A 12,279-nucleotide genomic window follows, 5' to 3' on the forward strand; every position below is an offset into this window, starting at 1 on the left:
GGAAAAACATGATATAGTCTCATCATATGGTAATAATAACCATTCCACTCATATCTTTCCATTCAGCTAGTATCTCTAGAGGATGTTAAACGGCAACTACTGAAGTGGGTCATTTTAAAATCAGCAGGTCCAGTTGTCTTGCATCCACAAGTTTGAAAAGAGCTGGCTGACAAGCTTTCTGGACTGTTACTGTTGGTTTTCAATAAGTCTTGGAGCATTAGGGAAGTTCTGGAAGACTGCAAAAAGCTAACATTGGGCCATTTTTTGAAAGGGTAAACGGGATGACCTGGGTAATTATAGTCCTGTCAGCCTGACATTGATCCCAGGCAAGATAACGGAGCAGTTGATTCAGGGCTCATTTAAGAATTAAACGAGGGTAATGTAATGCGGATCAGCAAGGTTTCATGGAAAATAGATCTTGGCAAACTAACTTGATATCTTTTTTGATTAAATTAAAAGTTTGGTTGATAAAGGTAATAGTGTTGATGTAATATACTCAGACTTCTGTAAGGTGTTCGACTTGGTACTGCCCAACATTTTTATTAAAAAACTAGACTGATATAAAATTAACATGTCCCACATTAAATGGATTTAAAAACTGGCTTAACTGATAGGTCTCAAAATGTAACTGTAAACAGGGAATCATCATCAAGCATGTGCGTTTCCAGTGGGTCCCCCAAGGATCAGTTCTGGGCCCTATATGCTATTGAACTTCCTCATTAATTATACCTCTACCCCAATATAACGCTGTCCTCGGGAGCCAAAAAATCTTACCGCGTTATAGGTGAAACCGCGTTATATTGAACTTGCTTTGATCCGCCGGAGTGCACAGCCACACCCCCCCGGAGCGCTGCTTTACCGCTTTATATCCGAATTCGTGTTATATCGGGTCACGTTGTATCGGGGTAGAGGTGTACATGGAAGAAACATAAAATCGTCAATGATAAAATTTGCAGATGACACAGAAATTGGGGGAGTGGTAAGTAGTGAAGAGGACAGGTCTCTGATTCAGAGCAAATCTAGATCTCTTGGTAAGCTGGGTGCAAGCAAAGAATATAACTTTTCATATAACTAAATGTAAAGGTATACAGCTAGGAATAAAGAAAGTAGGCCATACAAACAATGGGGGACTATCCTGGGAAGTAGTGACTCTGAAAAAAGATTTGTGGGTTGTGGTGGATAATCAGCTGAACATGAGTTCACTGTGCACCTCTGTGGCCCAAAAGGCTAATCCAATCCTGGAATGCATAAACAGGAATCTCAATTAGAGGTACAGAAGATTTCTGCATTTAGCACTGGTGTGACTGCTGCTGGAATACTGTCCCCTGTTCTGGTGCCCACAATTCAAGAATGATGTTGATAAATTGGAGGATTCAGATATGAGCAATGAGAATGATTAAAGAATTAGAAAACATGCCTTATAGTGGTAGAATCAAAGACCACAATCTATTTAGTTTAACAAAGAGAAGGTTAAGGTGTGACTTGATAATAGTTTGTAAGTACCTACATGGGAAACAAATATTTAATAATGGGCTCTTTGATCTACAAGAGAAAGGTAGAACGCGATCCAATGGCTGGAAATTGAAGCTAGACACATTCAGACTGAAAATAAGGTGTAAAGTTTTGACAGTGAGCGTAATTAACCATTGGAACAATTTACCAAGGGTCCTGGTGGATTCTCCATCACTGACAATTTTTAATTCTAGATAGCATATTTTTCTAACACATCTCCTCTAGTTCAATCAGGAATTAATGCAGGGAGGCCTGCATTATACAGGAAGTCAGATGATCATCGTGATTGATCCCTTCTGGCCTTGAAATCTATGAAGCCTCTGCTGGTGCTGGGAGTCCCAGTTTTCTGCAGTGCTGACTCCCTGGATAGAGCTGGGATTCCCAGTTTCCCCAGTACATCGGCCCTTGGGGTTCCCATATCTGAGCTGCCCCATGCGGACCCCAGGAATGGGGGTACCTGCTCACTCACATCCCAGCTTGCAGAGAGAAGAGGAGACATCTTCCTGCTGAGTCGAGGGCTGTGAGACTGGGAGCAGCCTGTGTGCTGTGTTTGCCAGCTGGTGGTGGGCTGGGCAGGCAGCCACAGGGGGAGGGAGCGAGTGCTGTCCCTTTAAGGAACCCCCAGGGACAATGGGACTGTGTGCACCGGTCACTCACTCCGAGTGCAAACTCCTGGCGACAAGTGCAGAGCAGTGGGGGCAGGGACTGGAGCCCAGAGCCCAGATAGGGAGAAGGCTGCTGGGGCAGGGACAAGGCTTCCAGAAGAGTGGGTTGGGGTAGGGACAGGAGTCCAGAGGCTAGATGGGGACAAGAGCCCATATGGGGGCAGGCACTGTTGGGGTAGGGATGGGGCCGCCCAGGCTGCCGATGCGGACAGGGCACCAGGGCTGGCTGGCAGGGCGAGGGCTGCGGGGGCACCAGGGCTGGCTAACTGCCCAGCTCTGTCTTGCCATCGGCCTGTTCCTGGCAGAGGTGGTGGCCAGCCGGGTCACAGGCTCCCTGCTGGCTCTCTCCTGCTCACTCCAGACGCTAGGGATGGTGCTAGCGCTGGGGGTGGCTCTGCTGGATGGCCAGCTGGCCTGCGGAGCACACCCCGATTGCAGGAACACCTTCGGATGGGTGCGGGCCCGGGTGGCAGGGACCCTAGTGTGTGGCGTGTTCCTGACAGCACTGTGCCTGGCCCTGCTGCCCAGGGCACTGCACCGGGCAGGGCACCCCCAGGTGACAGAGCGGCCCCTGGCACTGGTGGGAGTCGGGGCTGCTGGGCTCCTCATTCATCTTGCCAGGGTGAGGCTGGATAGGCAGCACCATCCTGATCGAGCAAAGAGTCCCCACAGCGGCCATGCCAGCGCCAGCAGAGAGGGCGCAGCCACAGGCAGATCTGCCCAGGAGACACAAGGTGAGTCCTGCTTGGGGGGAGGGGGAGTACCGAGCCAGGCCTGTCTCTCAGCTAGAGGGGAGGGCTGGGGGGTGGTACCAGGCCAGGCCTGCTGTGTGAGCATGGGTTGAGATGTTTGGGGAGTGGTGTGCGGGGAAGGGGTACTGGGCCACTCCTTCAGCTTTGGGTGTCGGAGTTTGCTTAAGTAAGAATTGAGCCTGCCCTGTGACTCCCATAGTCTTTGCTCCTTTGCCCCCCCCCTTGCCCTGTGACCCTTGCCCCCAAGCTGTAGCATGACATGCTGCCCCCATACCATTTTCACACCTCTTCCTTCCCCCCTGCACAGACCTGCTGGGGAACAGGCAGCCTTGGCTAGAGGACGGGTGCTTGTCTGCAGAGGAGTCTGGTGCCTGGCTGGCTCTCTGCCTTCGCCTCCTGGCTGCCTCCCTGGGCCCTGCCACCGTGCTGCTATATTCACTTGCCTTCCACCTGCTGTGGCCCCCATGTGTGGAGCAAGTGGCCTGCCTGCCCTCCTGCACTGGGATGCCATGCTGGCCCCTGGGCAGCCCTGCGCCAGCCTTGGCAGAGCTGGGGCCCTGCTGGCTGCTGTACCTGGACCCTGGGCTGTGTGTGGTTGTGGTGCTGGCTTTGATCCTTTTGGGTGCCCCTTCCCTGCGGGACTCTGCCTTGGTGCTGCTGCAGGCTGTGCCCGACCATCTGGACCTATGGCGACTTGAGTCGCATCTGAGGAGCACGGAGGGGGTGGCAGCCCTGCATGAGCTTCATGTCTGGCAGCTGGACAGTGCCTACAGCCTGGTGGCCACGGCCCATGTCTGGTGCCTCGACACTGCCTCCTACAAGGCTGTGGCCAGGAGGATCCAGCAGGTGTTCTGGGAGCATGGGATCCACGCAGCCACAGTGCAGCCCGAGTTCGGTGCACTTCAGGGACCGTGCTGCATGGCAGCAGGTGGGGGTGATGGCTGCATGGGGGGGGGGTGAGGCCCCCAGGAAGAGGCACCCATCACTCCCATTCTCCAGCCCCACGGTGATCCTGGAGTACGAGACCACAGTGTGAGCCATGGGAGCCACCTCTGAACCAGCACTTAAAAGGGACATGTCCTGGAGTGAGCGGGGGCCATGGCAGCCACTCCCCATGAGCAGCGTCTGCTCCCCACACTCCTCAGGCAGCTCGGGGAGTATAGAACTGTGCCAGCCCCCCCACCCCTCCGCCATGCCATGCCTGCCCCAGGCCCATGTGAGATTCCTGGAGGGAGGAGCCGGGGCGTGTAGGGGAGCAGTGGGGTGTTGGCAGCCCTGAAGACTGAGAATGAAGTGAGGAGCAGAAACCGGCCTCCAAGGATCAGCGGCACTATGGAGATTTGGAACCTACCGTGCTGCGAGACAGGGCTGCCCCTGGACTCAGCACTCAGGACAGGCCATGGCACAGGATGGGGCTCCCCACAGGACTCAGAACAGGATGTGCCGCAGGACGGGGCTGATGTGGGGTCTCTCCTTTTAGAGCACTGCATTCCCTGTAAATAAAGGGCATGGAGCTGCCTGCCAGGATGTTGCTCTTTATTGCTTGGCGATAGCCACAGGGGTTGGAGCATCGGGGGGAGGTCAGGGACTGGCCTGGGCTATGACTCCCTTTCGGCTGATCCCGTCATGTGCTGCCCTGGAAACCACAGCACCCTGTGCGGAGAAAGGAGAGATGGGGCAGTGTCAGTTCCTGGCATGTTCCTCCCCCGACCCCACACAGCCAGGGGCGTGTCCTGTGACCCCACATGGGCTGGACTATATCCCTCAACCTCCCACAGAGCGCTGACCCCACCCACGCTGGGATGTGACCCCCTAACCCACTGGGCTCCTAACCCCTCCAACAACCCCTCAGCCAGGGTTCTCTTACCCAATCCCTGCTCGCTACTGTTCCAGGACCTTGCTGATGCCTTCACAGATGCGCTGCACCTTGGCGTTACTGTCCACGTAGCCATCACCGTTCTATGGGACCAGGGGACGGGTCAGTCTGTGCTGCCCATGATACCCTGCCCTTCTCCCCAGGACCCCCTAAAGCTGGGGATGTGTACCCCTACTCCGCCTCCCAAAACAGGGATGTGCCCCCAGCACAATGCCCCCCCAGTACCCCCAGAGCTGGGGATGTGCTCCCAGCACAGTGCCCCTGCCCAGCCCCCCAAAGCCAAGGATGTGCCCCCTGCACAGTGCCCCCAAGCACTCCCAGAACTGGGGATGTGCCTCCAGCACAGTGCCCCTGACCAGCCCCTCCAAAACTGAGGATGTGGCCCCCCCGCACAGTGCCCCTGTCCAGCCCCCCCAGCTGAGGATGTGCCCCCAGCACACTGCCCCCCAGTGCCGAGGATGTGCCCCCTAGAACTCTCAAAGCCGAGGATGTGGCCTCCACAGAGTGCCCCCCAGAGCCCTCAAAGCCAAGGATGTGCCCCCTGCAGAGTGCCCCCCAGAGCCAGGGATGTGCCCCCAGCACAGTACCCCTCAGCAGCCCCAGCTGGGAGGTACCAACACACAGTGCCTGCTGGGTACTCACGATCTTGGAGTGCAGGACCTGGCCACTGTCAGGGAGAAGAATCTCGAAGGCCCCAGAGCCGGGGGCCATTTCCCCTGTCTGGAGAGAGAGCGAGTGTGGGGTGAGCAGGTTGGGGGAAGCGTGGGGACTGAACACCAGAGCGGTGGGCCCAATGGAGAGCTGTCCAGAGTGGGGGTGAAACCTTGAGGAGCCATGGGGCATGTGATCCCCACACAAATCTGGGGGATGCCCTTGGGGGCTCAGGTGAGCAGAGTGGGGCTCCCTACGCTAACCCTGCCCTGCTGGTGCTGGAACAGCTCCCAACCCTGATTCCCTGTCCCACCAAACCCAGGCCCCCGCCCCTCCTGCACCTGGTCCCCAAGCCCCAGCCTGACCCCAGTCACTCACAATCTCCAACTGCTTTGGGAAGCGTTTTTCTAGGAACTCCTGCAGCTGCAGGAACTAGGGGGAGCAGAAAGAGAGATGGGGGGAAGGTCAATGACTTGGAGTGGGGAGGGCCCCACCACTGCTCCCCTTTCCTCAGCCCCAGGGAGCCTGTTAGGCCCACAAATCTCCCCTGCTCCCTACCCTTTGGTATCCCCCAGGGCACCCCACTCCTCAGAGAGGGAGACACCACCAGCTATCGGGCCCAGCTCCTTCTGCAGGAGGGACCCTGGGGGCGGGTCCCTAGGGGGAAGGGCTGGGAACCCCAAGGAACCATCCCCCACATATGAAGGCATGAAGGCACAGTGAAAGCCAGGGGCACATGGGGGCACTGGGAGGGCACACAGGTGGAATGGGGGGCACACAAGCTGTGTCTCTCACGGGGGGGGTGGAGGACACATGTGGGGGGAGGCTCTTTACTCACCCGGCTTCTGTATCCTCAGCTGCCACTACAAGGGAAACAGAGCCCAGCATCAGTGTGGAGCAGCCCCATGCTGAAAGGGAACCAGTGTGGGCAGGAAGGCTGGAGCTTGGGCAGAGGCCCAGTGCCAGGGGTGTCAGAATTGGGAGGGTGAGAAGGGAGGCTGAGGGAGGGACCCAGTGCCTAGGGTGGGCTGTGCCCTTAGGGGGGCAGTTGTGGGTAGGAGGTGCCCAAGGAAGGGGCAGTCCTAGGTAAGGGGTGCCCATGGGGATGCAGAGCTGTATGGGGGTGTGCCCATGGGGGCAGTGCTGGGTGAGGAGTACCCATGGGGAGGTGTAGCTGGGCGAGGGGTGCCCATGGGGGGAGGAGCTGTATGGGGTGTGCCCATGGGGGCATTGCTGGATGAGGAGTACCCATGGGGCGTGTAGCTGGGTGAGGGGTGCCCACAGGGGTGGTGCTGGGTGAGGGGTGCCCATGGGGGGTGGAGCTGTATGGGGTGTGCCCATGGGGGCATTGCTGGATGAGGAGTACCCATGGGGCGTGTAGCTGGGTGAGGGGTGCCCACAGGGGTGGTGCTGGGTGAGGGGTGCCCACAGGGGTGGAGCTATATGGGGTATGCCAATGGGGGGTGTAGCTGGGTGAGGGGTTCCCTGGGCGGCAATGCTGGGTGAGGAGTGCCCATGGGGGTGGTGCTGAGTGAGGGGTCCCCATGGGGGTGGAGTTGTATGGGGTGTGCCCATGGGGGTGTAGCTGGGTGAGGGGTGCCCATGGGGGGCAGAGCTGGGTGAGGGGTGCCCTTGGGCGGCAATGCTGGGTGAGGAATGCCCATGGGGCGGTGCTGGGTGGGGGGTGCCCTGGGTAGGGGGTACCGGTGGGGGTATCTCTGCCACTTACCAGAAGATGATCCGCACTGGGAGGCATGGGGCAGCCATGGTGATGCCGGACCCAGCAGGAGAAGGGGGGATAACAGCTCGGAACCAGCCTGGACCAGAGCAGCCCATTCATCCTGCCACGGGGGAAATGTGACCCCAAGGGCAGCTTCCCCACCAGGAACCAACTCCTCCCCCCAGCCTCCCAGCAGCCTTTGCCAGGGCTTGGGGCCAGGGGAATTGGGAGGGGGGGTGTCTCAGGTGAAAGCCCCTACTCCATCTGGATTGGTCTGGGCCAGGTCTGTGGGGCGTCCCAGTTGCTAGGCAACCTCCTGAAAATTCTGTGTGGGGGCAATGCCCATAGGCCCTGTCCCCTGTACCTCTCACAACCCTGCCCTTTACCCCTGCCCTCCATGCCAGATTGCACCCCTCCCCTCAGGTCCCACCCCCAGCATCCCTCCCCACAACCTGCCCCCTCCCATGCTCCCTCATCCCCTTTTGCTCCCCCTTTGCCAGCTATTTCCCCTGTATCCTGCTCCCACTGCCCCGCCCAGACCCTGCTCCATTTCCCAGCCTCTAGCATCTGCGCAGGGCTAACCCCGCAACTCTTGCAGAATATCTTGTGGGGATCCTGAGTGACCCCATGTGCAGGGGAGTGGAGGGAGAGGGTAGGGGTTGTCACAGCCTGTCCTTCCCCCTGCCCCTCCTCTGAATGGACACCTGGCCATTGTGAGGGGACCCAGCTGCCAAGCCCCCTGGGTCTGGGTTGAGCCAGGTCACTGTTCCCAGCCCTGGATCTCTAAGTGCCCTCCCAAGTGCAGCCCCCAGGTCTGAGCTCTTCCTAGGGCTATGGAGACCCCACAGTCTAGCTGCCTTACACCTTGGAGCCAGCACCCCAGCCTGCCAAAGCCCCTTGTGATAGGACAGTCTCCCAGGCCACACGTTCTCCAGGCACATTTTCCCAGAGGCCCCTGGCCCACAGGTGCTCCAGACACATCTCCCCAGAGGTCCCTGGGCCGCAGGTGCTCCAGACACATCTCCTCGCAGTCTTCTGGGCCACAGGTGCTCCGGACACATCTCCCCACTTTTGACCTGAGTGGTTGGTCAAAGCCCAGGGCCATGGGGGTGATTCTAGCTGGGAGGAGCCTGGACGATGGAGTCTGGGCCCTTTGGTACAATCCTGTGTATTTACAGGGAATGTACAAAGTCCTGTTCCCCCCAACACAGGCGGCACCAAACACCAGGAGGCAGTGTCCTTGCTCACAGCCCCAGACAGAGCCGCCCCCCAAAGCACTCTAGGTTTGCTCCTGGCTTGCACTGCCAGCTGCTTCTTCAGACTGTGTCTGACTCTTGTTTTGACCCGGTTCGCTCTTACCCAAATACCCTGGAGAGCCCTCTGCCCATAGGCCAAATTCCCTGGCGGGCTGGCATACCCCTTGGCTAAGGTGGGGCTGCCTAGCTGTCTCTTACAGCACTCATCAATGAGAAGTGGCAGTCACAACAGTTTAAGGAGATTTAACCCAGCCCGCAACAGAACAGGGGCTTGGCCTAGGCATTTCTGAACCACAGGCACATTGCTCTTAACCAAACCACCTAGAGATCCATACTGAGTCAATGACACAACACAGAGCCCTGACTGCAGCTCCCCGCCCCAGGATGATCTCACCCATCCTGGGAGGTCTAAGTATGTCCAGCATCCTTAAGCCATACCACCCTGCCTCCTCCTAGCCTTACCGCCAGGCACTGAACGATGGACTGGCCTCACTTAGGGAAGCCCCCCCTTTTAAAATCATCTTGGACCCTCCTTTTCCCATGTGCTTCTGTTGGGGGAGATGCAGGCTCCAGATGCTTCTGTGGAGAGGGTCAGTCCAAGGTAATGGCCCTAGGGTAGCAAAGGCACTCCCAGCAGGGGAAAGCCAGTCTGTCTTGTTGCCATCAAGTGATCAAGACACATGCCATAGTCTTTCTATTAGGTGTCCTGCTCCCACCGCACAATGGACGCGCCAATTAACTATGGTCATGAAACATAACATGAAAGTCACACTCCTCCGGGAAGGTCCCGATACGCAATGGTGCATTCACAGACCCAGGAGGCGGTCACACTGGGATATAGACATTTCTCCCACTCTGCCACAGGAAGTATCATGAATTTACACCTAGGGCTGAGATGGGAGCCAGGACTCCTGGGTTGTATCCCCAGCTCTGAGAGAGGAGTTGGGTCTAGCAAGCGTCATCAGGGCAGGCTGGGAGCCTGGACTTCAGGTTCTTTTCCCAGGTGTGCCCCTGTCTTTCATGACTATAATATTCTCTGAGCTCTCCAGGCAAAGGGAAGAGTGAGTGAGTGAGAGAGAGAGAGAGAGAGAGAGTGTGTGTGTGTGTGTGTGTGTGTGTGTGTGAAGTGCCAAGTTCTCTCCCCACACCCATAGTCACTGCCCTGGAGAGTGGGCCAGGCTGGGGGTCCCATGGCCAAGGAGTGGGGTACCTGAGGCTCAGTGTCTGGGGCCTCGGGACGGGCAGCCCCTTCAACCAGGCTTCAGAGCCAAGCGGTTGGGGGTTCCCATCTCAGCATGGGACACAGCTACCCAGGGGTGGGGGAACTGATCTGTATTGTGGGGGCAGGGTGGATTATTGCCCTAAATGCCATGAAGCACCTTCCCCAGGGCAGGCCCGTCATGGGAACAGGCTGGGGCTCATGCTTCCCCGTCCCGCCCCATCATGGCTTTTCCTGTCCCATCCTCTGCTCTGCTTCAGCTGGCCCCTTTCTTTTCCTTCCCTTCCCACGGCCCCTCCTGACACTACTCCCCCCACTACCTCATGGCTCAGCTAAACTGTCCCCTCCCATGCCTGCTGGGACAGAGCCGGTGGCCTTGGCCCAGGGCCCAGGGCAACATGGGGAGGTATGTAGGTCAGACAGGAAACTCTCCAAGCAGGGAATGAAAGAGGCTTTGTCCTGTCCTCCCCCATTCCAGCCCCAGTCACTGGTGCCACCCTTAACCCTCTGTGCACTGGGCTGCAGCCAGCATTGCACGGCACCAAGAAGCACACAGCATGTGTCCGGACAGGCCAGGGGCAAATGCACATGCATGGAGGGGGAAGGGGTTACAAAGAGTGTGTCTTTGTGTGCGATGTGGTGTTTGTGTGGAGGGGCGGGGTGTGTGTTACAGTGAATATACGTGTCTGTGTGAGTCTGACAGTGAGTGTGGGTGACGTGTGTAACATGGTGTGTGTGTTTTTCTGTGACCATGTGGATCGGTGTGTGATATGTCAGTGTGAGTGTGTGGTACAGTGAGCGTGTTCCAGTGAGTCTGTTGTGTGTGTTTGGTATGTGAGTGACATGGAGTGTGTGTGTGATACAGTAAGTGTATGTAAATGTGTGTGTTATAGTGATTGTGTGTTACAGCGAGTGTCAATGAATGTGAGAGTGTTCCAGTGAGTGAATGTGTGTGTGTCAATTAGCATGTTTCAGTGTATGTGTGGGGGTGTTATAGTGAGCATATGTTGGTGTGTGGTGTGCATTTATGTTACAGTGAGTGTCAACGAGTGTGTGTTACAGTGAGTGCTACAGTGAGCGTATTATGTGTTGCAGTGTATGTGTGTTGGTGCATGTGTGAGCATCAGACTCAAGGTGTTCACAGCTTTCAAGGCAGACGATTGTCCCAAAACTCTAAGCTCTTTGTAATCAGGCGCCACCTGGGAAATCACTGCACCCTCAAAGCGCCTGAGTGCCCAGCAGCGAGAGCCCCAGACACACACACTCCTACCTGGCCCTTCCCCCAGAGTGCCCTAATGCAGAGGAGCAGGTCCTGGGCTCACGCCCCAGCCTGAGCACTCACACCCCCATGGCAGGGGAGTGCTGGGCTCAGTGTCTGTGAGGGAGTGTCAGGGCGGTGCTGGAAAACCATGCCAGCTCGGGGGGTGCTCAGCGTCTGGCATGCGAGTGACTCAGGACCGGCTTCTGAAAGTGCCCACCATTGACACCTGGCTTCCACAGCACTGCAGCCAGCGTGGTGAGAGCATGGAAAACCTGGCCTGGCAGCGAGCGTGTGAGAGAGCGTGTGTGTGTGTGACACTGTCTGTCGGCGAGGGGCTGGACGGGAAGGGGCTGGGGTTTGGTCCCCTTAGCACATGCTGTGTGTGCATGTCTGTGCGTGTGGCATTCGCAGTGCCCGCGTCTGGATGTCATTCCAAGTATCTGCATGTTTCTCTGTGCGTGCCATTCTCTGTGCACGCGTTACTCCACGTGCCTGCATGTCTGTGTGAACAAGTGCCAGGAAGGGAAGTGGCTGCAATTTGGCCCGTTATTACACTGCGTCCCATACCAGTGGGTTCCTGTGCCAGGGGACGGTGATGTCTCCCCAGATTACACAACTTGCAGCATGAATGGCTGCGTCACAACAATACAGGAGCAACGCCTTCCCCTACTGCCCCATCTCAGTGTCAATCCACGCACAGGGGTCCCTCTGGCTTCAGCACAGCTGGGGTCAGGACACACACATAGGAGGGCTGGACTAGACAGAAGCATCTCCCCACCTCCATGCCCAGCCAGGCCCCTTGGCACTGGGTGCCCAGCCCTGAATGTGGACGGTATCAAATCCATGCATTCAGCCCTGCTGGCAGGCACAGTGAGGGTGAGCTCTGCCCCAACTCCTCCTTCCCGCCTGCGCCTGGGACTAGGGTGACCAGTTGTCCCGATTTTATAGGGACAGTCCCAATTTTGGGGTCTTTTTCTTATAAAGGCTCCTATTACCCCGCACCTGCTGTCCCGATTTTTCACATTTGCTGTATGGTCACCCTACCTGGGACCTGCAGAACATCCCCCAACATGCACCATCTGTCCTGGGCTGCCCCTCACATACCTGGGCACCACGGCTTCCCCAGCAGTCAGCATACAGAGCTGGGCCGTTCCTCAAGAACCCCCAGAGCGAGGAGGGCGGGGGCTGCTCCTCATTCCCATTGCCTTCTGCGCTGGGGCCCTCTCACACACATCTGGGATGGATCATGTTTTCCAGGCAGTGGTTCAAGGGTGACACTGCTGGGTGCGGCTGTGAGCGCAAACCCCAGCAGAGCTGGGTCCAGACAGACTGTCCAGGAAGTGGGGGGAAGAGCGCCGCTGGGGGGT

The 12,279-nt window shown here is 57.4% G+C and overlaps 2 protein-coding genes across 3 annotated transcripts; one reads left to right on the top strand and one right to left on the bottom strand.

The window, feature by feature from the left end:
• The first annotated feature begins 1,841 nt into the window (after positions 1-1,841).
• Positions 1,842-3,890, top strand: LOC117880793 (zinc transporter 1-like). Its single transcript, XM_034777268.1, has 2 exons — positions 1,842-2,911; positions 3,237-3,890. The coding sequence occupies exons 1-2, from the start codon at positions 2,314-2,316 to the stop codon at positions 3,887-3,889; spliced, it is 1,251 nt and encodes a 416-aa protein (XP_034633159.1). The 5' UTR covers positions 1,842-2,313; the 3' UTR covers position 3,890.
• Positions 3,891-4,415: 525 nt separating this feature from the next.
• On the bottom strand, positions 4,416-12,250 carry LOC117880794 (arginine-glutamic acid dipeptide repeats protein-like). Of its 2 annotated transcripts, XM_034777269.1 has the most exons (5): positions 12,017-12,250; positions 6,295-7,297; positions 5,448-5,525; positions 4,797-4,888; positions 4,416-4,582 (listed from the first exon to the last, which is right to left on the bottom strand). In XM_034777269.1, the coding sequence occupies exons 2-5, from the start codon at positions 7,029-7,031 to the stop codon at positions 4,554-4,556; spliced, it is 936 nt and encodes a 311-aa protein (XP_034633160.1). In that variant the 5' UTR covers positions 7,032-7,297; positions 12,017-12,250; the 3' UTR covers positions 4,416-4,553. The 2 variants fall into 2 exon arrangements, 1 of the variants encoding a protein (XP_034633160.1); XR_004646615.1 differs by lacking the exons at positions 6,295-7,297; positions 12,017-12,250 and adding an exon at positions 5,835-6,276.
• Positions 12,251-12,279: the final 29 nt, after the last annotated feature.

The sequence above is a fragment of the Trachemys scripta genome, chromosome 7 (assembly GCF_013100865.1).
Source record: "Trachemys scripta elegans isolate TJP31775 chromosome 7, CAS_Tse_1.0, whole genome shotgun sequence".
Lineage (NCBI taxonomy): Eukaryota > Metazoa > Chordata > Testudines > Emydidae > Trachemys > Trachemys scripta.

Bases quoted from the DNA above. Each gene is read 5' to 3' on its own strand.
- LOC117880793 (XM_034777268.1), top strand. From the start codon at position 2,314: ATGGGGACAAGAGCCCATATGGGGGCAGGCACTGTTGGGGTAGGGATG. The intron at 2,912-3,236 runs GTGAGTCCTGCT...CCCCCTGCACAG, and splicing joins ATCTGCCCAGGAGACACAAG to ACCTGCTGGGGAACAGGCAG.
- LOC117880794 (XM_034777269.1), bottom strand. From the start codon at position 7,031: ATGGGCACACCCCATACAACTCCACCCCCATGGGGACCCCTCACTCAG. The intron at 4,889-5,447 runs GTGAGTACCCAG...CTGGTCCCATAG, and splicing joins AGGTCCTGCACTCCAAGATC to AACGGTGATGGCTACGTGGA. The intron at 4,583-4,796 runs GTAAGAGAACCC...TTCTCCGCACAG, and splicing joins CAGTAGCGAGCAGGGATTGG to GGTGCTGTGGTTTCCAGGGC.